The following is a 25,139-nucleotide window of genomic DNA, read 5'->3' on the forward strand; positions in this document are numbered from 1 at the left end:
CCAGCCCTGCATGGGCCACTGTGAGCTGTGTTTTCCTTAAAAAAGAAAAAAAGGAAAGAGGACACACTTGTTTTCAGAAAACAGACGCTTTTACAAATAGATTTATTTGGGAATGGAAATAATACTAGCTATCAAACTTTCAAAGTGGAAAGAATTAGATCTTCATTGACTTTAACAGAGATGCAAGTGTTTTTATTAATATAACCAGAGATAAATTTTTGTCTGAGGAACAAATTCTGTGAAAAAAGGGTTCCACGGTCAATCACATTTGGAAGATAGCTATATATTCCAGCCTCCTCTTGGAGATTCATCGTGCTCTTCAGCATATGAAAAGCTTTAAGAAGTTGCACTAAACTTTACTTTTTGTTTTCCAAACTTATTTGAGCATAGCATGCTTTTTTTAAACAACTATTAAAGTGCTAAACGATTAGTGGTTATCTAGTAATGGCATCCAAATCAGGGATATTTAGTTAAAGATAAGATAGGCCTTGAGTTGGAAAACTAAGAGAAATTTTCAATCCTTTCAGTACTTGAGAAGGGATGGAATTTTCCATGCCTAGGAAACTCTGGAGTTGTTCTAAACTCATTGTTATTTCATCTTGAATTTTCTTTATTATTATAAGAAAAGTTGAGCCTTATCTGTGAAAGTAGGCTAGTACTTTCATATTGCCTATGAGCTCTGATGAGGACACCAGAATGCCACATACTAGCTATATTGTGTGTGTGTGTGTGTGTTGCACACACATGAAACACATCTCTTCAGTAGTGGGCTCTGGGCCAGGGGCCAGGTATTGGAACATGTCTAGGGGATTGAGAACTTCATGCTCTTTATATCTTTTTCCTTTGGAAGACACAGTAGGCAAGGTTTCCCCAAATTCTCCACACCATTACACTGGAAAAAAGGTCTTGTGCTTGAAAGGGGCCTGATCTAAACCCTTCATTTTCCTGGCACCAGTGGAACCCAATGAAAGGAGAAAGTACTTGGTCTGTAAACCTCTGTGGCCTGGCACTCTTGCAGTCATGAGTATATTAATTTTTACTTCTCAGCTCTGGGAGTAGCTAGCGCCCATGCTGTGAGGACATGCAAGCAACCCTTTGGAGATGCCCATGTTGCAGGACCTGAGGCCTCCTGCCAACAGCCAGTACCAACGTGCCAGCCATGAGAATAAGCCATCTTGGGGAGTGGATCCTCCAGCTCATTATACTTTTCAATGATTGTAATTCGTGAAAGACCTTGAACCAGAACCACCCAGTTGTCACTCCCAATTTCTTGACCCATAAAAACTGAGATAACACAAAATATTTATTACTATTTTAAGTCACTAAGTTTTGGGGTTGTTTTTTTACCTAGCAAAAGACAACTAATATGGTAGATGTGCGTTTTGTATGGTGTTTTGTTACTGAAATGACTCTAGATTTGCAAGTCATTAATTTGGTTAGCTCCTTTAAAGCACAATGCTTACCACGACCCCAGTGCCTCTTATTCTGGTACACCAGAAAACTGGCTTCTCTCCAAGGATAAATAACTGAGAGAAGTGATAGAAAACTTAACAATGCTCTCCTTATAAAATAAACTACTATAATAACCACAGAGAAAGAAAACCTTTTAATTGCTACTTTCATTTCACTTTTTGAAAAAAAAAAATTCTAAGCTTAATCATGGATTTACTTTAGTCCAAGGCAAATCTTCCAAGTTCTTTAAAAAAAATTGTTATTTAAGTATAATACACATACATAAAAGTGCACAAATCAAGTGAACATCTGGATGCAATATTACAAAGTGAACACATCATGTAACCACCACCTAGACCAAAGAAACCAAACATCAGTAGCTTTCCACAAGCCTACTTGGTACTCTCTCATCACTACTAGTCTCCCTGTTCCCCAAGAGTAACCATCATCCTGACTTCTAACATCATTCATTAATGTTGAACTTCATAGAAATGGAGTCACATAGTATACATTCTTTTGCTCAATTAATTTGCATTTTTGATTTAGGATTATAAACATCTTCCCTGCCAGTAGAATATGCTTCACTTGTTATTTTGGATAAACGTTGATAGCCACAGATTGTCAGCAAGTTCACAAATACACTAGAGAGTGAAGATACACGTCTTTAAGAGGAGAAAAGCCTTCCAGTTATGTATTGGAATTTCACTGAATCCATGCCTTCTTTTGATTATCATCAGGCAGAGTAGCTAAATTCTCAGAAGTCCAAGTGCTGCCATTTTTTAAGCTGTGTGCCTCTGGGTAAGTTGCCTTATCATCCAAATGTTGCTGGGAGGATGAAGTGAGATGTAAATGCACTCTGTAAACTGTAAAACATGCTACACATATTTCAGGTGTTACTTTGATATTGAGTTTCGTTTTGGCAGCCTCAGATGATGATGATTCTTTGATTCTTCAGGATGATCCATGGGAGCTCACAGACTTGGATAGAAGCTTCCTCAGGTCAAGGACAACGTGTACATGTATTTTTTGGTGTTGGTGGGTGGGAGGGAGGAGGCAGAAAGGTAGGCCATGGCGGGAACTGACATTTAGGACTAGTTATAGCTGTTCTTCGTTGTAGGACCCACTGAGGTAGCTCTCTGCAAGAGCTGGAATTTCCAGGGTTAGGAAACAGGGTTTCCAGAGTTATTCCTATAGTGAGGGGGGCTAGTTTGGAGTGAGCATGGTACTTCTATTCAACAAGGAAGAAAGGAGCTCATCTTTCTTGTTCACTCTGCCAATAGTAGTCATTACAGGAAAGGTGAAGAAAATAAGGGCTATCACCCAAGAGGCATTCCAATCTCCCAGGTACTTACGAAAAAATTAGTGAGCAAAATAAACCCACATCCCTGTTAAACTTGACGGAGTGAGGGAGTGCCCTGAAGGTACAGCAGGGCGGGATCATTCTCGGATGACCTCTGGGAGAGGGGTGCTTGGAAGGGCCTTTGGTAAGTGTGTGAGGTCAGGATGTCAGGGCCAGATATGACCATGTTCTCGCCTCAAAAGAGATGGGAATAAGATGATTTGAGAAAAAAAAAACAACAAACCCCATCCACCTCCCGGCTCCAAGGTGGGCACCAAATCCTTCATGTCCTCCAGTGCACCACACAGAAAAGGGGGCCAGACTCTCCTTCAAAAAGCCAACCCTACTTCCCGGCTCACACCCCCTCCTTAATCACAGGAGGGTGGCGATGGATTTATAACCCACCTCTTTCTTCCAGTTGCCATGGAGACCAACCCCAGTCCTTTCATTCCTTCTGGTACCGGGAACATTTCTCCAACGCAGGCGGAATGGAGGGGGCTTAGCCCAAACACGCCAGTGGCAATGTTGGGGGAGGGGGTGGTAGTAAAAAAAAAGAGCGCGGGGCGGGGTGGGGGGCTTGGCGGCCTCGACCGCAGCAGCAGAACCAGGCCGAAGGACAAAGACTAAGGTCGGCCGCAGATCCAGCCCTTCCGTCTGCCAAAGACTGGCGGCCAGATGCTGCGCGGGCACCGCTGGGCGGGAGGAGAGCGCGAACCCAGAGAGGAAGGGACTGAGCAGTGGGGCGGGACTCGGGGGCGCGCGGCGGCGTCCCGGGAGAGCTCTGGGGACCTGGGGCGCCGACCTGTCCACCGGTGCGGGCGGGCGCGCAGGGGGAGGAGGAGGCGCGGGTCTCTCCACCCACGCGTCCATTGGGCAGCGCCGCCATCACCCGCCCCTCAGCCACACCACCTTCTCCTCCTCAGCCGACCTCGGATCCCTTCCCCCGCCATCCTCCACCCCGTTCTGTCCTGGGAGTGTCTCATTGGACGGAGGCGCGGTCAGTCTGCCTCGAGTCAGGGAGCCGATTGGACACAAGGATTTCAGGCCGCCCCCAGCCTGTTGGGATTGGCTTGCTGCGCGTTGGCGCAACGGAAGAGGCGGCTGGCCGAGGGTGCGCCTCTGCTCCGGCTGGACTGCCGCGGAGGAGGCAAAGAGGGGGTGCCGCGCTGGGGGCCTGGCTCGGGCGGCAGCGGTGGCTGCAGCGGATGGGAGCAGGCCGGTTCGGCGCACCTATGGAGCGCCACGGCAGCGCCGCTGCTACTTCCCCCTCGTCGACCCGTGAGTCGGCGCCCGGAGGGCTCGATGGGCGGCGGCAGGAGCCGCTGCGGCGCCGGGCGAACAGCGCGTCGGCACCCGCGGTCGGGGCCTCGGCTTCGGCCTCGGCCTCGGTCTCGGCTTCGGCGGAGGGCGTAAGGCGGGACCGACCCGGCTCCTACAGCGGCACTACCTCGGTCTCCCGCCAACGCGTGGAAAGCCTTAGGAAGAAGCGGCCGCGTAAGTGCCGGGCGGGGCGCCCTCGCGGTTAGCTCTGCCCTCTTCCGGTCCGGCCGCCGTTTTTCCCGCTCGCGGGCGCGGAGACAGTGCCTCCTCATGGTGGTTCCAGAGTGGTGCGTGGGCAGGAACCCGGCTGGAGGCCTGGGGTCCTCAAACGCGGGGGCTTCGGGGTTCGATCCCCGCCCGGCCCTCGAGTGCATTGTCCGCGCTCCCTGGTTGTCGGAGTGGAGGGCCCTCTTCAGGGACCCCAACTCCCTCTTAGCTCCTTGGGAGTTCTTTGCCAGAAAGTCACATGATTTTATCTTGGAGGAGGCTTTTTTTTGACTTGTTTCCACCGCTTCCCTTCCCCCCAAATCCTTTGAATCCCCAATGTCTCTCTTCCGTGGGTTTTCAAGAGCCGCTCTTTGAGATGTTAAATCCTGTTTATCTGGAGATTTCGAGCTTACTGGAAAATGGTTAACTGCCCCCTGAGTTGCTGCAGGCCTAAAACTGGATTCCGTGTTCTATGCACTAAGCTTTGGCTGCTTTTCTTCCCGTGAGAATTCGGGTCATTTCTCACCCAGATACCTCCTTTATTTTCTTTACATCTATTTGCTGATACTCACGATTTTAGGTTGTAGCATTCTGGGCATCAAGGCTTTTTTTCTTTTTTGAGGGAAAACGGTATTTTTCTGAATCTCGCCTTGGGAGTTGCACACGCTCTTCCTAGAGAATCGATTTCTCCGTTTTATTATTAGGATTTTTTTTTTCTGTGTTCAAATTTAGTCCAAATATTTTCTCCCCACTATAGGTCTTCATTTCAGGTCGTCTGTTTAGTAGGCATTGCTATTGTTGGAAGTATCCATTGTCCTAATATTTATATGAGCCCTACAATATAGTGACATTTTACATATGGTTGAATTTTTTTTCCTAGCTGTTGTACCCAGATTCCTGTTTCAGGAAATAAACTTGTTTTAAATGAAGATCATGAGAGTGAGAAGACGTGGCAAGATGAGTGTCTTTATTGGATAGTCTTGTACCTTAGTCCAACCACCCAGTTGCTTTGCTTTTAACTTACACGGTTTGGATGATTAAATGTAGTAGCCCTATTTTGCGATGAAAAGTTTGGGAGTTTTCAATTCTGTTGTCTTTTCCTATCCTCTTGAAAGAAATTTGGAAACCAGATTATCCACTTTCGACCTATACCATTTTTAGAGCCAATTATCTGGTTTGTATTTTATTTGAGAAACACTTGATTTTTAAGCAATACAAAACATTAGTTCATAAATCGTTTTCTACAGTATCTTTGGATATGGAGGCACGTGCCAGAGATTCATTCAGCAAATGAGAATCTAGCCAGCCATATAGCCAGCTGTTTGTGGCCATTAGCCACAGGATTCTAAATAAGTATTGTATTTTGGGTATTTGCACGGGTCAGGCACTCTAAAATTTTTCTTTTTTAATTAAATTTTTTCCCCAGGCACTATTCTGAGAGCTTTAGTAACTCATTAGCCTTCACAACTCTGAGGTAGGTGGTAGTATTTCATTTTACAGATGAGCAAACTGGGGCACATTTGCCCAGTGTTAAATAGCTAGTGAGTGGTGGAATAGAACTATAAACTCAGGAATTTTAGCTTCATAGCATCTGCTCTTAACCACTGTGCTTTGTATTTATAAATGGTTATGTTCTAGTAGCTATTTCTTCATTGTTCTAAGACCAAGCATAATCATTATCTTTTGTGTTCAAGGTTCTCTTATTTGAGGTGAACATTTCTAGCTACTTCCAAATTTTGAGCATAAAAATGACCTGGGGAGTTAAAAATGTGGATTCCCTGCCTGGGTCCAGTTCTGTCTTTTGAATCAGAATCTGGAGAGGGTTAAGAAGCTCATATCATTCAGATACAGGTACTCAAAGACCACTCTGAAACACACTGGTTTAGACTGTATTGGGGGAGTACATAAGGTGGTTTTGAAACTTCTTTTATATAAGATGAATATTCATGTAGGATTTTTTTGTTGTCTGCTGTTTGGTGTCTCTCAGATAATGAGACCCGCTAAAAAAATAAACAAGGTCTTGTTCTTCCTCCCATTTCCTCTTTCTGTACTGTGCCAGGGTGCATCTATTAGATGGAGAGGCAGCGTGTTGGCTGCTGAACCCTTCACGAATATACAGTTGACCCTGGAATGACATGGGTTTGATCTGCACGGGTCCATTTACACAAGGAATTTTTCAATAAGTACCCGCAGAAATTTTCACCCACAGATGGGGAGGGCTGCCTGCATTAGTTTGTGCCATTTTATATAGGGGACCTGAGCATCCTCTTATTTTGGTATCTATAGGGAGTCCTGGAACAAATCCCCCTTAAATAATGAGGGACAACTAAGTTTTTGGGGAGTCAGAAGTTATACAGATTTTCGATTTTGTGGTTGTCGTCGCCTCTACCCCTCCCTTGTTTAAGGGACAATTCTTCTTTAGTCTTAACTGAGAAAATTCAACAAAGACTAAATATTTCTGTATTTCTTGTTGGGAGATTGGGTATGGGGTGGAGTCACCTTTTGAGATTAGAAAACGTTGTTCCAGTGTCATTACACTATTTATCTAAAGGTAGGAAACTAGTTGTCATTTGAAACTAGAAGGAGCTATATTCAGTTTATCATAGGAATTCTTGTGGGCTCTGGTTATAGTCATGTTTTGCCTAGAGCAGTGTGATTCCCAAACCTGTCCCTATCCCAGACTTAATGCATCACTGTCATTAGGGATGAGACGAGCGAGGCATGTGTGTGACTAAGTTCTTTAAAAGTTTAGATTAGATGGAGTATGTCTCATAGGATTAAGAGAAATACCAAATAAAGATTGATTTAAAATAATAGAAACAAATATGCTAAAGATGGTAATAGAGTGCTTACTTGTTTGTGTTTAGACACTATGCCAAATATTTTATAAAAGTCTCATTTAAAAGTATCACAATTACTTTGTGAGGTGGTGTGTTTTATTCCCAGTTTCCAGATAAGGAAACGGACTCAGTGAAATTGTCCCTTTGTCCAAGCACATATAGTGAGTTAGTAATGGAGCTATGTTTTGATTCTGGGTGTCTGAGTTCAGACCCAGTGTTCTTGACTTTCTTCATCTTGGAATAGGGGAAGGTACACGTAATGTAATCCAGAGCAATGGTCTCACGTGGAATCACTCAGAAGCTTAAGAAAAGCCTTCACATCTACAAGACGGTCTAAGAACATGCATCTTTTAATTTAAGAAATTTTAATGAGGCATAATTACATACAGTAAAATGTACAGTTTTGACAAATGTATACACTCATGTAACAAGAGAACATGCATTTTAATCAAGGGTGCCAGATGTGTAGCAGATGTGTAGCAGATGTGCAGGAGGTGTCGAAACGAATCAGAATGCTCCATGGCAGTGTGGCGATGAGCAGGATCTTGCAAGGTGACTCCTTGCAACCCGTCTTGCAAACGTGTTGTAGCTGCCTAGAGCATCTTTGGGACTTACTGATTTGGGGCTCATCCCAATCGTGGAATATCCTTAATCTCCATTAGTTTAGAAAATAAAGCTTTTATTTGTAGCTTGAAAAATACTAAACTAGAAAACGGATTGTTTTTCCTTGGCTTTTGGAAGAGTATAAGTGTTGGCAGAGTGGAACTGGTGCTGGGGCCCCAGAAGAAGGGCTGCCCACTGGGAGCTTAGGGAGAAAGTTAGATTTCTGTTGCTGTATAACTCATTTTTGAGAGACAAAATGGAAGAAGATACTTTTTGACCTATTGTTTTACCAACTTTAGATGCAATCAAAGTAAACATGGCCCCTCTTTTGGGTGTATAACAAATACAAAACATTAATAAGCAGGGTCTAAAAATAGTCCAATTATGTACTGTATAAAATGGTACGGTATGTTATTTTAGGGACCTAACGTATGAATCATGCATTTAGATAATATGATTGTTCAGGGTTGGCGTCCCTGCCGTCTTTATCTAGAGGGACTGTAAGCAAGAAGAGATGTGTGCTGTTAAAAATATTTGCTTAAACATATGTTGAAAGGAGAGGGAAGGAACAAGATAATAGACTATAGGCGGTTGGAGAGCACTTTTTCAGGCAGTGGAAAGAATGGCTAGTTTAACACGTCATTTAAAAGATCAGTGATATTCCTTGGGCTTAAGTTTATAACTTAGTGAGCATTTTTTAGGTTCATAACTTGGTATCTTTATCTTCAGGCACTTTCCTTTGTCAATTTATGACTAGGAAAATGCGAGAATGACTAGGATGTGAAAACCCCTTTTTAAAATAATGGCTTAAATTTTGCTGTCTAAAAGTGAAAGCCATCGTGGGTTTTTTTAGTAGTCTTTTAGGTTTGGTGTGTTTATATTTCCCGAATGTAAAGTTTATTATTTAGCCTACTGATTTTATAACATAGTATTTTATAAGTATCTAGTCCCGGAGTTAAAACTCTTGTTACTAAGAATAATTGTTGTTGAGGTATATCTTTTTAATGTGAAGACAAGGATTGCTGCCTCCAGCATAGGGTTTGGGTTTGCAGTATTCTAACCACGTGTGGTCTGGTAAAGATACACTTCATAATGTTGGAAAATTGAGCACATTTTTATAAACCATGTATTTCCCATTGGAAAGTATTTCAGTTGGGACCTGTTATGAGACGTGCTAAAGATGGTTTTATAGAAGTAATCTGAGGGAGAGTTTAAATTCTTTATAGAAATGTGTCTGAAGTCAAGTGTGGATTGTCTAGACTGAGTACTTTGGAGGTTTTAATATCAGGAAATATGCTAAGCGCTGCAAAACAGACTAAAATATTTGTGACAGTTAATGGAAGAACTCACTCACTCTATTGGTGAGATATGAGGAATGTGATGGTATTGCAAGTGTTCCTTTTTCTTTGACTTCTCCATTCAGAAACACATAGTGTTTTGAATAGGTATTCTTTATATATATAGTATATGCGGTAGTCTCACAGTCAGTGATTGGAATCTAAGGCCCTTTGGACAGGCTGAATGTTTATAAATAACAGACTTGCATGGCCTGAGATGGTTCCCTCAGCCTCTTGGATATGTAAACAGTCTGATCAGTAGTGCAGAGAAGAAACCAGAAACCATTAAATGTCTAACAAGGATATGAACTGAATTACTTTTCCTTACATGTTCTTAATCTATTTATCTAAAGTATGTGAATTTTATTAAACTGCTTTTTAATTTTGTTTTCTTACTAAAGAATATGTATTCTGTGTTTTTAGGTTTGTGTAGTTACTTGTGAAAAGATACTTGTTAAAAGACTTAGGAAATCTTGGTTCTGAGTCCCACCCCTACCTTTCCTTGACTGTGAACTTGGGCTCTTTTGTACTTATTTCTTAACCTATAAAGTGGGGTCATTATAGTACCCACCTTGATGGCCATTGTAAACATTTAAATCAGTAAGTTATGCAATCAAGTCCTCTTATAGTGTTTGGCACTTAATAGATGATCATTTAAAACAATCGCCATATATTACTAATTTTTCAGTTTTTTAATCTAAGGAAACAGGATTAAGGCTTGATTTGCTTTAAGTATTACAAAATCTTCCATTGGTTTTAGGTATGTCCATATCTAAAGATTCCAATCCTGTTGATGTGATGTGTTTGTTGGTGGAGTGGTATGTCCATTCTTTACTATCCACAAGGGTGGCATCATCCTAAAGTTGATGGTCAAAGAATGGGACTGCTAGTAGGAAAATAGGAGTTGAATCTCCTTGCTTCAATTATATCCAGCACTGTTGCTTTTTTAAGAGTGAAGAAACTTTTTTTTCTCTTCTTATAGGTGCATGACTCATGCCAGGTTGGTTAGGCCTGTCATGGAATGGAATTTCTATTGGTGTAAAAAAATCAGTACTTCCTTGGGACTGAGGTGGAATGGCTGCTGGGGTCAAACACAGTGTTCTCTTTAGAATTGTATTGACATTGTTAGGTTAATTTGGGGAGAATAGACATTTTAATAAATAATTTTCCTTCTTGGAGCAGGGTACATCTTCCCATTGCTATGTCTTTCAACATGCCATTTTAATAGCTATCATACATATTTAGTATTAAGTTTATTTCTAAATATTTTATGGCTTTTGTTATGCATGACATTTTTTGTCATTTTCTTGTGGTTTTGCTTATTATAGGGGAAAAGCTATTGGTATTTGTATTTTTTTTGTACCCAAATACTTAAAATTTTTTTTTATTCTGTTGGTTTAATTGATTTTTCTTAACTTTTAGGAATCTTGAGATAATCATGGTTTTTTTCTAATGTACTAATGTAAGCAAGCCTCATTAATTGGAACTTCTAATGTGAAAACCATCCTTGCATTCCTGAGAAGTATCCCTTTTGGCCACAGTGTCTTACTCCTACTGCAGAGCTCTATTCTATTGTTTAATAATTTAATGTTTTTGCATTTGTGTTGTGGGATTCTTTCCTAGTTTGATATGAGATTAGAATGACTTGAGAATCATTCTAGATTTTTCTGTGCCTTAGAAGCTTTTATAGGTTTGCCTGGAAACCATTGGGGGCCTGGTGCTTTTTTGTTGTTGTTCATGTGGTAGATGTTTGACTACTTTTTCAAAATGTTCAGTGCTTTTGATTTCTGTGTTTTCTACCTCATCTTGGGCCACTTTTTGTACTCTTTTATTTTTTCTAGCTAATCCTCTGTTTAGTTTCCATTTTAAACTTATTATTTTAAAATTGTATATTGGTTTATTTCTATAATCTCTGTTACGTACTCTTTCATCTTCTTTGATCTTTTTTTAAATAAAGAAAAGCTATATCCTTTTTTTCTTGGATATACTTACCAGAAATTTATGTTTTGATAGCTTTTTCAAAGCTTGATTTTATTGATCAGCCTTACTGTGGCTTTGTTCACAACAGTGATGTTTTTCTAATTTCATTTACATCTTGCTTTTATCTTTAATGACTTCCTGCTGCTTATTTTGGGTCTATTTGGTCTGTTTTATTTTTCTAGCATTTCAAATTGTATGTGACATTCCCTTTTGTTCAGGCTTTCTTCTTTTTGAATACATCTGATAAACATTTAAGGCTAGAAGTTTCTCTTTGAGTTGTCACCTTGGGTGTATCATACTGTTTTTGATATATAGTGTTCTTATTGTCGTCCATTTTAAAATAAATTATGTTTTGATTTCCTCTTTGATGTCAGAGTTAATAATAGTGGGTTTAAAATTTTCCAGATGGATAGATTTATTTCTTTGTGTCTGTTGGATTAATTTCTAATTTTGAAGTATTGTGGAAAGTGAATGTGGTTTGTTTTTGTTCTTTGGAATTTGAGGTTTTTATAAAGCTAGTGCACTTAATTTTTGTGCATGGTTTATGGGTATTTGAAAGGAAAGTGTATTTGGTTTTTTGATACAGTTACTTTTGTGTTTAATAGATCACCTTGTTAGCTGATAGTCAAATCCTCTGTACACCTTTATTTTGTGTGTGTGTGCAAATTTGAGGCCTATGTCATTCTTACACTGATTTGTCAACTTCTTATTTTTAATATTTTTTGAAGCATGTGTTAGGATCATATCAGTTACACTTTTTTATGCATGTAACATAATTCTTTTTTGTCCACTTTTAATGCTTTTTGTTTGCTTGAATTCTGTTTAGTCTCTTAGTATTGTATTTGCTTTCTGTTAATATTTGCTTGATAACAGTGAAGTAGCATTGTCCAGGCATGTATTTTGCTTACCCAAATTCAACTATGTAAATGTGGCAAATCTGTTTAAGTAAATGGTGCCAGTGATTTCTACCCACTGATTCAGTGAATACGTATATAATTGGCAGTAAGTGTAGGGATAAGAGTTGTGTATCTTCCTTCCTTGGTAGATGACTCTTTGGAGGGGCATCTCTCATTTTGTGAGCATAATCCCTGTTAAGTGCAGTGCTGATCTTGAAACATGAGTTTGCCTTTTACAGTACCATGGTTCCTAAATGTAAGTCAGCTGCTCTGTCAGTCTTCAGTGAAGTGCTGAAGATTCTGATGTGAAAGCAGTACTTTTGACTGAAAGCTTTTTTTATCTTAAAGAATCCAACTCTTACGATGGGACTCTGTTGTGGTATTTTACCATTTATTTACCTTCAATTTACTTGAATAATCTTTTTTTAGATGTACTTTTTAACGTAACCATATACTTGAATTTCCTCTTCAATCTGGAACGAAATTTGACCTATTTGTGATTACTGATATGTTTGCATTCATTCTTGTCACTTTTAATTTTGTATTTACCATACCATGCTTTTTTCCTTCATTTTTGTATATGTGCTGCCAAAGCGAGCACCTTTCTTCTTCTTCTTCTTCTTTTTTTTTTTTTAAACTTTATTGGGGAAGGGGAACAGGACTTTATTGGGGAACAGTGTGTACTTCCAGGCCTTTTTTCCAAGTCAAGTGGTCCTTTCAATCTTAGTTGTGGAGGGTGCTGTTCAGCTTCAAGTTGTTGTCCTTTCAGTCTTAGTTGTGGAGGGCGCAGCTCAGCTCCAGGTCCAGTTGCTAGTTGCAGGGGGCACAGCCCACCATCCCTTACGGGAGTCTAACCGGCAACCTTGTGGTTGAGAGGGTGCGCTCCAACCAACTGAGCCATCTGGGAGCTCAGCGGCAGCTCAGCCCAAGGTGCCGTGTTCAATCTTAGTTGCAGGGGGTGCTGCCCACCATCCCTTGCAGGACTCGAGGAATTGAACTGGCAACCTTGTGGTTGAGAGCCCACTGGCCCATGTGGGAATCGAACCTGTGGCCTTCGGAGTTAGGAGCACAGAGCTCTAACTGCCTGAGCCACCAGGTCGGCCCTTTTTTTCTTTATTTTTGAACTGATTTTTTTTCCCCCTGACTTGTTTGAGGGTCATATGTTCATTTTCTTCTTCTGGAGTTTACCTTTGTATTTTTAATGCCTGTATTGTCACTTCTGTATTCTTGTTTAGAATTAATGAGGATCTGTATTTTCTCCCACAAGACAGACCTGTTGCTTGCTTTCACTTCCCTCTCCTTTCTCTTCCCTCTTCTACTTCCTGTGTTGAAATCATGTAAGTATTTTAGTTGCAGATTATTTATTTTTCTAAAAGTCAGCATCTATGGCTTCTTTTGCTTATTATTGTTTCTTATAGGTCGTATCTTGTATGCTTTTTAAATTGGTATTGGAGTGTATCTACTAATTATATCAAAGAAGGTTTTTACGTAGTAAATGTTGAGCCTCTTTCATGTGTGAAAATTTCTTTTGCATTGCCTCTGGAAACTTGATTTGTCTGGAGATGAGTTTCAAAATCTTTTTCCTTATAACTTTGAAGTTATTGCTCCATTGTCTTCTAGCACCTGTGTCCCTGATGAAGTCTAATTTTACCTTTATGTGATTTATTTATCCTTATAGGAATTCATTTTTTCCTTTGGAAATTTTTAGGATTTCCTGAAATTGCAATACCATGTGTCCACGTCTCCCCTTTCTCCACTAATTGATTCTGTTTAACACTTAACAGTGGATCTTTTAACTGATGATTAATGCCCTCCCTCCCCTATCTGCCCCAGAAAATTCCTAGAACTCATAAGATAGATATTAGACTCTCTGGTTCTGTAGTCTTTCTATATATCTATGTTTCCTTCATACTCAAGAGGCATTATTTTGGGAGAATTTCTTAGTTTTCTGTTTGTTTTTTTTGGTGTGTGTGTGCCTATTTTGTTGTTAAATGTATTTGCTAAGCTTTATTTTGGAAATTAATTTTTCTTATTTTTTTCTTTTGTACGAGTGTCTTTATTGAGGTATAATTTTCATACAATAAACTACATCCATTTAAAATATACAATTCCATGCATTTTGACAGATACATACTCGTATACCCATGGAGCTCCCCCCTCACCCCAACCATCAAGGTTTGTGTTACCACGGAAAGTTTTCTCTGCCCCTGTGCGGTCCTTCCTCCCTCTCTTCCCCAGCCTGTGGTCTGCAGATGCAGAAATGATTAGCTTGCATTTTCTAGAGTTTCATATAAATGGATTCCCCTGTGGAGATTCATCTATAGTAGTCTGTCCCCTTTTCTTTTGGTTTTGAAAGCTCTCCTCCCCAAACTAGGAAATTAGCATTGATATAGTTCACAGATCTTCTTTATATCTTAACCTGTTTTACATAAACTCTTTTGTGTATGTGATTTAGTTCTATGTAGTTTTATCATATGTGTAGATTCTTGCAGCCACAACTACAGCTGGTAATCATTTCTTAATTTCTCATTTTTTTAATGATAGCTTATTCATTTTTTGTGGATGAGATCTTATTTTACCTCTGAGGATATTTATGATTGTTAAGTCTCCTGTTTGTTCCTGTCTTTCTTCAGATGTTTAGCTTCTTGTTTTTGTGGTGTTGGTTTTCCTTTTGGTGATTCTAGTTTGTAAAGTGATCGTCTCTGGTTTGAGGATTGCTGTTTTCCTGTCAGTGGATGCAGTGTCTGTTTACCAGTCTGTCAGGATGCCTTGTAGAGAAGAGATGCGATACATGGCCAGAAATGGACACTCATTTCTTCTGGGTAATAGCAGCTACCTGGGTGCCGTTCTGAATCTTGGGTGCAAGTGCCTGTGCTCAGTGAAGACTTTGCCTCTGGGGCCGGAGTGGAGTTGGGGAGTGGTTCTCAGTAGAGGGAAGTGGTTGGTCTGTCCAGTTGCAACAAATGCATTTCCACAGCAGCTCACCCATGACTGCACCCCAGCTCCTGTTTCCCCGTTGCTGCTACCCCATCTATAGTCTGGATGGAGCACCCCTATGTTCCCCTCACCTTCTAAGCTGCTGTCAGTTTTTATAGCATTCCTCTTTGTGGACTGCCTTTATCAACCTAGTTCTGCTGGTAATATCACTGTTTCCCAGAAACGTTTTAGAAAATAATATATCAATCTGTATCTTTAGTCATTTCTAGGATTTAAGGTGGGAGGGGAAGTCACGTATAATCTGTTCAGTTATCTTGATCCAGTCTCCTGAAGCCAGTTTTTGGGAAGGGTTTTTTGGTAACGTAGTAACTTCGAAATGTCTGTTCCAGTGAAGTCCACTGAAAGAAACATTTTTTCTTTTTTTAGGAAATCAGGTTTTGAGAGAAATTGAACACTGAAGCTTATGTTGCGTAGGGTTGGGAATTTCCTTTACTCCTAGTTTGAGTGCTAAACCAGAGTTCTGAAAAGTCTCAGCATTTTTCTGTGAGCCAAAGGGAAGGATGAAAGTTTTCACTCTCAATCCCCCCCCCCCAGAGTTGAAGTTCCTGGGTAGTCGTTTTGTTGTTTTTTAGTGTTTCATAGTGTACTTTGGGTTGTGTGTATAAGAGGGTTGGATTGGTTCAATATTCTGATATTTTTCTTACTGATCTTTGTAATGTTTTTTAGGTGTGCTTCCAAATCAGACAGAATCATATTTCTTCTTCCCAAAACCTTTTTGTTTATATTAGTCTTTGGAAACCTCAGGGTATGAAATACATTACTAATCTAGTTAGTGTAAATTTAGTTTTCATGAAAAAGGTGTTCTGACTGACTTTTTTTTCTTTCCCGTTTAGTTTTTCCATGGTTTGGCTTGGATATTGGAGGAACCCTGGTCAAGCTGGTTTATTTTGAACCCAAAGATATCACTGCTGAAGAAGAGGAGGAAGAAGTGGAAAGTCTTAAAAGCATTCGGAAGTACCTGACGTCCAACGTGGCTTATGGGTCCACGGGTATTCGGGACGTGCACCTGGAGCTGAAGGACCTGACTCTGTGTGGACGCAAAGGCAATCTGCACTTTATACGCTTTCCCACTCATGACATGCCTGCTTTTATTCAAATGGGCAGAGATAAAAACTTCTCGAGTCTCCACACTGTCTTTTGTGCCACTGGAGGTGGAGCGTACAAATTTGAGCAGGATTTTCTCACAGTATGCATTTTTTAGCTTATATACAATTTATGGTAATCTGATTGTTAAAAGTAATACCAGTAATAAGAGGTGGATTCATTTCCATCTCTAATGGAACTTGAATTTTCTTGAGTGGAAATAAGGTTAAATGTAAATTAGTGATAGTCAGAAGTTAGCCATCTAAAGATTGTTGTCTAGTTTACTTTTAGCCCCGTTCAGATGAGTCGATGAGAATCAGAACCACTAAAGGCATGGCATTTTGTTGTTCTTCAGCATGGAAAAATAGTGAAGTTGTGATAAGTAGAGCAAGGACTCACCTATAAGTAACAATATCATTAAATCTTGAACAATGATTGAAAAATAATTAAAAAAAATAAATGTCATTTTATGTCATAAAATTGTTTCCAATCTCCTCTACTGTATAGTTTCTCTTCTCTCCTTCAGTTGTTTCTTGGCAGGCTTACTGTTTAAAAACCAAGGAACTCTGGTCAGAAGCAGTGGTTTTCAGGTCTCAGGACTAGTGGGGAGATGGTTGACAGCAGGTTCCTCTCCCCAAATGCCTCCTGATGTGTTGTGTGCTGCACACTTGTTAACAGGCATCTCTGGGTCATGTCTGGACACTAAGGGGAGTGCCAGTGGTCACTGGCTTTTCTTTTTATTCAGTGAATGCTGTGTGTAAGACCTTGAGGTTAGGTCCTTGGAAGGTGGATAGTGGGGGTAGGTGGGAGAATTGACAAGTGAATTGGACAAGACTCTGGCCTTCCGGGTGATAATAGATTTAAAATATCTTGACCATGTTTTTAATGCCACCAGTGAGAATATTATTCCAGAGATTCTGCCTTTGCCTATGTTGTTCTAAATTTCTTACCCCCATGTGTCACTGTATGATTTGTGACCGTGTCCTTTCATTGTCCTGTATCTCCTGACTTTCTCTCAAAACTGACCATAATCATAATATAGAATTGAGTTTTAAAAATGAATTAAAAAAAATTTATTAGGGAATATTGAGGAACAGTGTGTTTCTCCAGGGCCCATCAGCTCCAAGTCGTTGTACTTCAATTTAGTTGTAGAAGGAGCAGCTCAGCTCCAAGTCAAGTTGACGTTTTCAATCTTTAGTTGCAGGGGCCGCAGTCTACCATCCCATGCGGGAATTGAACCAGCAACCTTGTTGTTCAGAGCTCACGCTCTAACCAACTGAGCCATTCCACCACCCCTAAAAATGAATTTTTAAACAAGGTTTTATATTCTTTGCTTGAATTTCTCTTGATTGTTGGTTTTCAGTGTTTTCTTTTCCACCTTTGAGTAAATGGGAAGGAGCAGGAGGGAGAGAGGTTTCCCTTTCTTTATGGAAGCCTCATATGGATGCTGGACTTTAACTGATAAAGGAGAAAACCTCTCCAGATCCAGCACCCTGCCGAGATACCCTGTGGAACATACTTGAAAATCATTCAGGCTGTTACCAGAGGTTCAGCGTTGTGTGGCAAATCCCAAGGAAGGAAGGAATGCAAAGTGGATGTTAGACCTTAGGAATTGCTGTTGGGGTTTCTCATTTGTATGCAGCAGCACTATCCTTGAAAACTATGAAAATGAAATGGCCTATCAAATCCTGTTTATTAGGAGTGACTAATATTTAATAAACCACAGTGAAATAGTTTTAAAAATACTGAATTTATTGTTTCTTTTTCAATGTGAATCAGATTTCCTCACATGTTGAGTTTGCATGTTGGTGTAACACCTACATTGCATAAGTTGTGTGAGTGAAATGACCTATGTATGCATTCAGTTATCTAACTATTGTCATTTAGTTCTGGGATTCATTAGGAATAATAGCACAGCAGGGCACTAAAGGATAACATGAGTTATGGGAAGGACAAAAGGAGATACTGATTTGGCATGCAATGGCAGAAAACTACTTGGATTCCAATAGGCCACCAGTATAGAATGATTTGGCTTAGAAATGAAAATGCTGGCACTTAAGATTCAAGTGTCAGGAAGTTGGTATTTAAATTAGTCTTGGCAGGGAGGTCTCAAGGAGATGAGATAAGGACAGTGATGAACAATTCGAGGCTTGCGTTTGGTCAGAGGAATAACTTCATATTCTTAACGAGGTATGAATTAAAGATTAAGATGAAGTTACCTGTTAACTTCCATTTCCATTGTGGATCAGAACAAATTGCATGTAAATGTAATCAAATGGGAGTTGACTTAAATGGGAGAATGCTCAGGGCTGATCTTGGTTGTAAACAGAAATAGGGGCTTTAGGGGGTTGAGGCATCTTTACATGTCACAGATGTTGAGTATATATGCTTGTAAACATTCAAATGGGTTAGAAGTTCGTAGAGTAAAGTGGTGGAAGTTTTTTTTATACCATCTTTCCAGTGTCACCACTGTTAAAAAGTTTACATATCTAGTTTTTTATGCATGACTATATGACATGTACATGTGCATATTAAACATGGTTTTGAAAATAGGCAAATTAGATTGTATTTTATAAAATGTTTCTCAGCCTGCTTTTTTGACTAACAAGATGTCTTGGAGTTCTGCCCACTTTAATTCTTAATTGAATGAAGATGCTCTTCATTAATTTCTGTATAGTACTCCGTAGGTGAATAATAATTTAATCACTCCTTTATCAATTATTTACATGGAATTAAGCTGAGAAACTGTTCTAAATTCTGATTCTGCTAAAATTCCCGTCTTGCACAGGCTGTAACTTGTTTAGATAGTGGAAAACCTCACCTTCTGATTGGCCACTTGCAGCCTTTTGGCTTCAGGTTATTAATAATAAAGTGTGGCTTACCTTGGTACAGCTCTGTAGCCTGGAAGATGGTCTTTCGGAAGACAGAGGTCAGTGTTTGTGGCTCCTGCTATGTGTCGCCAGGTGCTTGCATCACTTGGATTTCTTGGAGCCTGCTTTCTCATAGGGCTGTCACCTGGGCTGCGCTCCTGCGTCATGCCTGCCAGCCGACGTCTGTTTTTCTGCTTGGGTTTTTGGCACATTTCTGCAGCAAGGTTTGTAGGTAAAGTGTATTTGGGTCTATGGGAGAAGGAGTCTTGTCTTGTCAGGCCATCCCTGTGTGTGTGGTCTCCAGATTGGTTCTGTAAAGCATGCATAAATAATACCCACCCGTGAGCACCTTTATGGTTTGTTTAATGTAGATGGATGCCTTATTAAATGAAGCTTTTATTTCTGCTTGGCATGTTAAAAAGTCTAAAAACATTTTTATTTCATTACAGATAAGTGATCTTCAGCTTTGCAAACTTGATGAACTAGATTGCTTAGTAAAAGGAATTTTATACATTGACTCAGTTGGATTCAATGGACGGTCACAGTGCTATTACTTTGAAAACCCTGCTGATTCTGAAAAATGTCAGAAGTTACCGTTTGATTTGAAAAATCCATACCCTCTGCTTCTGGTGAACATTGGCTCTGGGGTTAGCATCTTAGCAGTATATTCCAAAGATAATTACAAACGGGTCACTGGTACCAGGTAGGTCTTTTATATAAAGGTGTCTACCTACCTACCTACCTACCTACCTACCTTTTCACCTACCTGTCACCTACCTACCTACCTACCTAGCTAGCTAGTTTTGTCAAAAAGGACACTGGGGCTGCCTTGCAGCGCGCCACTCCCTCCAGCTGACCCTCGGCCGGACCCCACGCTCACGCCCAGTGGGCCTTCCTTCCCCCCGCTGCTCCTGGGGCCGTGCCAAGTGCACTGCTCACCGCTCACCTGCTCCCCGGGCAGCGGCTGCAGCGATGATGCCCGCTCCCAGCTCCCAAGTTCGGCCCGGCCCAGCGTGTCGGGTTTTATTGGTTGCACAGCGGAGGGTGGGAGCTGCACCGGTCATTATTTATTCTTGATATATAATGGATTAGTATTGACTTTTCAGGTAATGTGTATAAGTATACCTACAAGAATCTGTTAAAATTATATGAAAGTTCAAATTTTTGTGGACTTATTCAAACAATTCTTTGAAAGTTATGATTTCATGACCTACTCTTTAATCTTTGCTCAAGGTTTCATTACCATAGTTTCATATAGCTCATTAGACTCATAGAGTCCATAGTCCCTACCCTCAGATAGTGTGTGGTGTGCATATACCGTGTTTCCCCGAAAATAAGACCTAGCCGGACCATCAGCTCTAATGCGTCTTTTGGAGCAAACTAATATGAGACCCGGTATTATAGTATAGTATAGTATAGTATAGTATAGTATAGTATAGTATATTATAGTATATTATAGTATATTTATAGTATTATATTATAGACCCAGTCTTATGTAAGACCCAGTCTTATATTAAAAGAAGACCGGATCTTAATTTTTGTTCCAAAAGATGCACTAGAGCTGATGGTCCGGCTAGGTAGTATTTTCGAGGTTACTACAAAGTAACCAAAGTCAGGTAGCATCTATAACAAGAAGGCAAAATCTTTGGTTTGATGAAACTGGCCTAGATTTTATGCATGTGCACACACACACACACTACCCCTTACTCCCTGGGATGCTGTGAAATCTAGAAGTTGAGGTACCTACTGAGCAGTAGTAGGGGGTTGGGGGAGGATAGTCTGAAAAGGGAAGATTAGGTGACAGGTGAGAATGGAATGTTTTTGGAAGAAAGGAGCTGGGGGTTGGGGTAAACACGTTTTTTAACAGGTGTGAGTTAAAAGAATGAGAGGAGTAAATTTTTTGGGGGGCAACACATTTATGGAAGAGTTCTGGTGGCCTGACGAGCCAGGGTGACAAGGTGCTTGGATGGGGATGACTCGGGTCATGCACTTGGAGAGAAAGGAAGGAGATGCCCGCGGGTCATGGGTGTGGGCTGATCTGCACCTCAGGTCCTGGTGCTCAGCAGATGCCCAGATTGAACTGGGGTCATGCGTGGGGAGGTGGGCCCTGAGTTAGTTTTGCCACTTTGCTTGTTGGTGTACATGAGTGTGTATCTTCAAGGTTTCTATTAGGCACCTGGTTTTATCTTTTCACAGACTTGTTTCTTGCTGGTGGCATCTGCATGATTAGGTTGGGGCAAGAGTGGATTGATACATGAATATGGTTTTGGGTTCATAAATATTACCTTCCTATTTTCAAAACATTATAATACTATTTTGTTTTTAATTACAGTCTTGGAGGAGGAACTTTTTTTGGTCTCTGCTGTCTGCTTACTGGCTGTACCACTTTTGAAGAAGCTCTTGAAATGGCATCTCGTGGAGATAGCACCAAAGTCGATAAATTAGTGCGAGACATTTATGGAGGGGACTATGAGCGGTTTGGACTGCCAGGCTGGGCTGTGGCTTCAAGGTAAGGGGGCATGTGTTCTAAGAAATACAGGAATAAAATATTAAATATTGGGTATATCTTTTCCCTTTTAAACAGGTTTACATACTATAAAATCACCTGTTTAAGGTGTTCAATGTAGTGGTTTCTAGTGTATTTATAGAATTGTGCAGCCATCACCATAATCCAATTTCAGAATATTTTCATCATTTCAGAAAGAAACCTTGTCCTTGTATCCATTAGCTGTCACCCCCCATTCCTCCACACCCAGTCCTCGGTAAAAACTAATCTATTTTCTGTTTCTATAGATTTGCCTATTCCGGACACTTCATATAAATGGTGTCATACATATAATAATGTGGTTTTTGTGACTGGCTTATTTAGTATAATGTTTTCAAGGTTCATGTAGCATGAATCAGTACTTTGTTCCTTTTTATTGCTGAATAATATTCTGTTGTAGGCGTATGGATATGTAACATCCATTTCTCAGTTGATAAACATTTGGGTTGTTTTAGCTTTTTGGTGATTGTGAATAAAGCTGCTATGAACATTCATGTACAAGGCTTTGTGTGGATGTCCTGTTTTGTAGTTCTCTTGGATATATTCGTATACCTGGGACTAGAATTGCTGGATTATGTGGTACTGGTAACTCTAATCTTTTGAGGAACTGCCAGACAGTTTTCTAAAGTGGCTGCACTATTTTACCATCCCACCTGCAGTATATGAGGGTTTAAATTTCTTCATATCCTTACGAACACTTGTTATTGTCTGTCTTTTTGGTTTTAACTGCCTTAATCGGTGATCTCTCATTGTGGTTTTGATTTGCATTTCCCTGATTAAGAATGTTGAACATCTTTTCATGTTCATCTTGAAGCTTATTGACTATTTGTCTGTCATCTTTGGAGAAATGTCTGTTCAAGTCTTTTGCTCACTTTTTAGTTGGATTATTTATCTTACTGAGTTGTAAGAATTTTTACGTGTTTTTGAGACAAGTCCCTTATCAAATATATAATTTGCAAATACTTTCTCCCATTCTGTTGGTTGTCTTTTTACTCCCTTGATGGTATCCTTTGCAACATAGACATTTTAAATTTAATTAGATAAGATGAAGTTCATCTATTTATCTTCACTTTCATCACTTGTGCTTTTTGGTGTTACTTATAAGAAATCATTGCCTAACTTAAGATCATGAAGATTTACTTCTGTATTTTCTTTTAAGAGTTAGTTTTATAGTTTTAGCTCTTACATTTCGATCTATGATCCATTTTGAGTTAAATTTTTGTGTGGCTCAAATTCATTCTTTTGCTTATGAATATACAGTTTTCCCAGCACCATTTGTTGAATAGACTATTCTTTCCGCATTGAATTCTCTTGGCCCCTTTGTTGAAAATCAGTTGACCATAAATGTATGGTTTATTTCTGAACTCTTAATTCTGTTCCATTGATATTTATCATTATGCCAGTACCGCACTGCCTTGCTTACTACAGCTTTGTACTAAGTTTTAAAATTAGGAAGTGTGAGTCCTTCAACTTGTTCTTTTTCAAGATTGTTTGGCTAGTCTTGGTCCCTTGACTTTCTATATGAATTTTAGGATCAACTTGTCAATATCTGCAAAAAACGGCAACTGAGCTTTTGATAGGGGTTGTGTTGAATCTGTAGATCAACACAGAGGAGAATATTATGGAGAATATTGCCATCTTTCTTTTTTTTAAATTTTTATCTTTTTAGAATATTGCCATGCTAACACTATCTAGTCTTCTGATCCAAGGTGGAGTGTCTTTTCATTTATTTATACCTTTGCTTTCTTTCACCAGTGTTTTGTAGTTTTCAGTGTACATGTGTTATATTTTTGTTAAATATGTCACTAAGCATTTTATTCTCTTTGATACTCTTGTAAATGGAATTGTTTTCTTAAATTCATTTTTGGATTGTTTGGAAATAAATTTTTTTGTGTAAGTATTGGAGACATGGTTTTTAATAATAGAAAAGGCAATCATATACATGCTTGTTTACTAATTTTAGGCACTTTGTCAGTGCTGTAGGTTTCATTTTCTGTGTTGCAGCATTTGCTTATTGGTAATCACTTTTTCTGATTTGGTTTGTTTTCTGGTCACAGTTACTAATGTAGCAATTCTGTAGGTCAGGTACTTTGAAATATTGTACTTGATCTTACAGGGAAATGTGAAGCTCTTAAGTAGTTTACTGGACCCGGCTGTCTGCATTCTTGCTTTGCTAGGATAATAAAGCAGTTTACCAGATGTGAATGTGACCCTTCAGCTGAGTGGAGCAGCTGGGCAGCTGGGGGAAGTTTCTACTAGAGATGTCTTCCTGGAACTTTCCCTGGTTGCAGAAGGAGCAGTGGTGCCTTATAGTGGATCTGATGAGATTCTGATTGTATGAATATCTGGTATCAAACCTAGAGAGATTTCAGTGGAAACCACGAGAAATGCCCATTTGCTCATTCAGGGTTCTCTTTGAAGCTGCATTTCTCTTTGAGCAGATGCTTCTTTATAATGAAAAGTTTGAAGATTTGAACAACGTTGCTCTAAAAGTCATTTTTATCTTAGTAAAGTAACAGTCAAGTTCTGTTGGGCTGTGTTGCCTTTGGTTTATTAAAGGGATTTTTTTTTTCCATCACAGCTTTGGAAACATGATGAGCAAGGAGAAGCGAGAGGCTGTCAGTAAAGAGGACCTCGCCAGAGCGACTTTGATCACCATCACCAACAACATTGGCTCCATAGCGAGAATGTGTGCCCTTAATGAAGTAAGGGGACATGGGTTTCTTAAGTCGCTCTGAGTAAAATACAGAACTTCCTGAGTGGGCCCCACCTTGTGCACAACATCCATCTTCTCCGAACAGCGCCTACATGTAGTCATATGTGGTGGAGTTGGTTTCACTGGCAAAGTTAAAACTCTTCACATGTAGATTAACCTTACTTTTTTTTTCTTACGGAAAATAAACACTGCTACTATGTAGAGGTAGAGGAGGAAGTAGAGTAAGGTAGGAAAGTGGGCATTGTTCCAGATTATGGAGGCTGTTGGGTGGTGTGAGGGATAAGGATGCTGACTCTGGAGTCCATGCTCATTGTGGAGCTCTGGAATCCCTGGGAAGGAGGGACTCCAGAGGAAGTCGTTGAAGCTGGGAGAAGACTGAGCGGGCTGAAGAATGAGCACCCCGCTGCCTCTCACCGCAGCAGAGCTGTCTTTGTGCTTTCAGCTTCTTTACAGTGCTGCCTTGTAGCATTCAGGTCAAGCAGCATTGTACAGGGCTATGAAAGAACCAAGAATGGCCTTCCCTTGGGAATCCAGTGGGTGCAGCTTTAATAGCTTGTCCCTATTTATTCATTTTTGTTTAAAATTATTTTTTAAACAGATAAAATAGGCATGTGGCTTATGAAGGAAACCATAAAAGGTATAAAAGTATTGTCTCATTTTTAATTAAAAAGATACTGTATCAGATCAGCATCAAGTAATTAAAAAAATTCATTTGAACATGTTAACACTATTTTCTTTATTGCATGTTCCCTTTACTGTGCTTATGTATTTAAGATTTTAGTTTGGTGTGTGTGTGTATATATATATATATATATATATATATACACCATTATATATGTATTTTTTCATAAATATATTTTATATTTTTTTCATAATTTCAATATGTATTTTCCATAAATATTATAAATTTCATGTCTGTACATATGATTTCTTTCATAAGTCATTCACATAGAG

The 25,139-nt window shown here is 39.8% G+C and overlaps 1 protein-coding gene across 1 annotated transcript in view; it reads left to right on the forward strand.

The window, feature by feature from the left end:
- Positions 1–212: 212 nt before the first annotated feature.
- PANK2 (pantothenate kinase 2) overlaps positions 213–25,139 on the forward strand; it is a 30,034-nt gene continuing 5,107 nt past the window's right edge. The window contains 7 exon segments of the mRNA XM_033095419.1: positions 213–3,760; positions 3,762–3,968; positions 3,970–4,285; positions 15,805–16,157; positions 19,374–19,627; positions 21,257–21,433; positions 24,051–24,174. Of these exon segments, the coding sequence (XP_032951310.1) occupies positions 3,467–3,760; positions 3,762–3,968; positions 3,970–4,285; positions 15,805–16,157; positions 19,374–19,627; positions 21,257–21,433; positions 24,051–24,174 (1,725 nt within the window). The 5' untranslated portion in view covers positions 213–3,466.

Source organism: Rhinolophus ferrumequinum, chromosome 23, assembly GCF_004115265.2.
Source record: "Rhinolophus ferrumequinum isolate MPI-CBG mRhiFer1 chromosome 23, mRhiFer1_v1.p, whole genome shotgun sequence".
Classification (NCBI taxonomy): Eukaryota; Metazoa; Chordata; class Mammalia; order Chiroptera; family Rhinolophidae; genus Rhinolophus; species Rhinolophus ferrumequinum.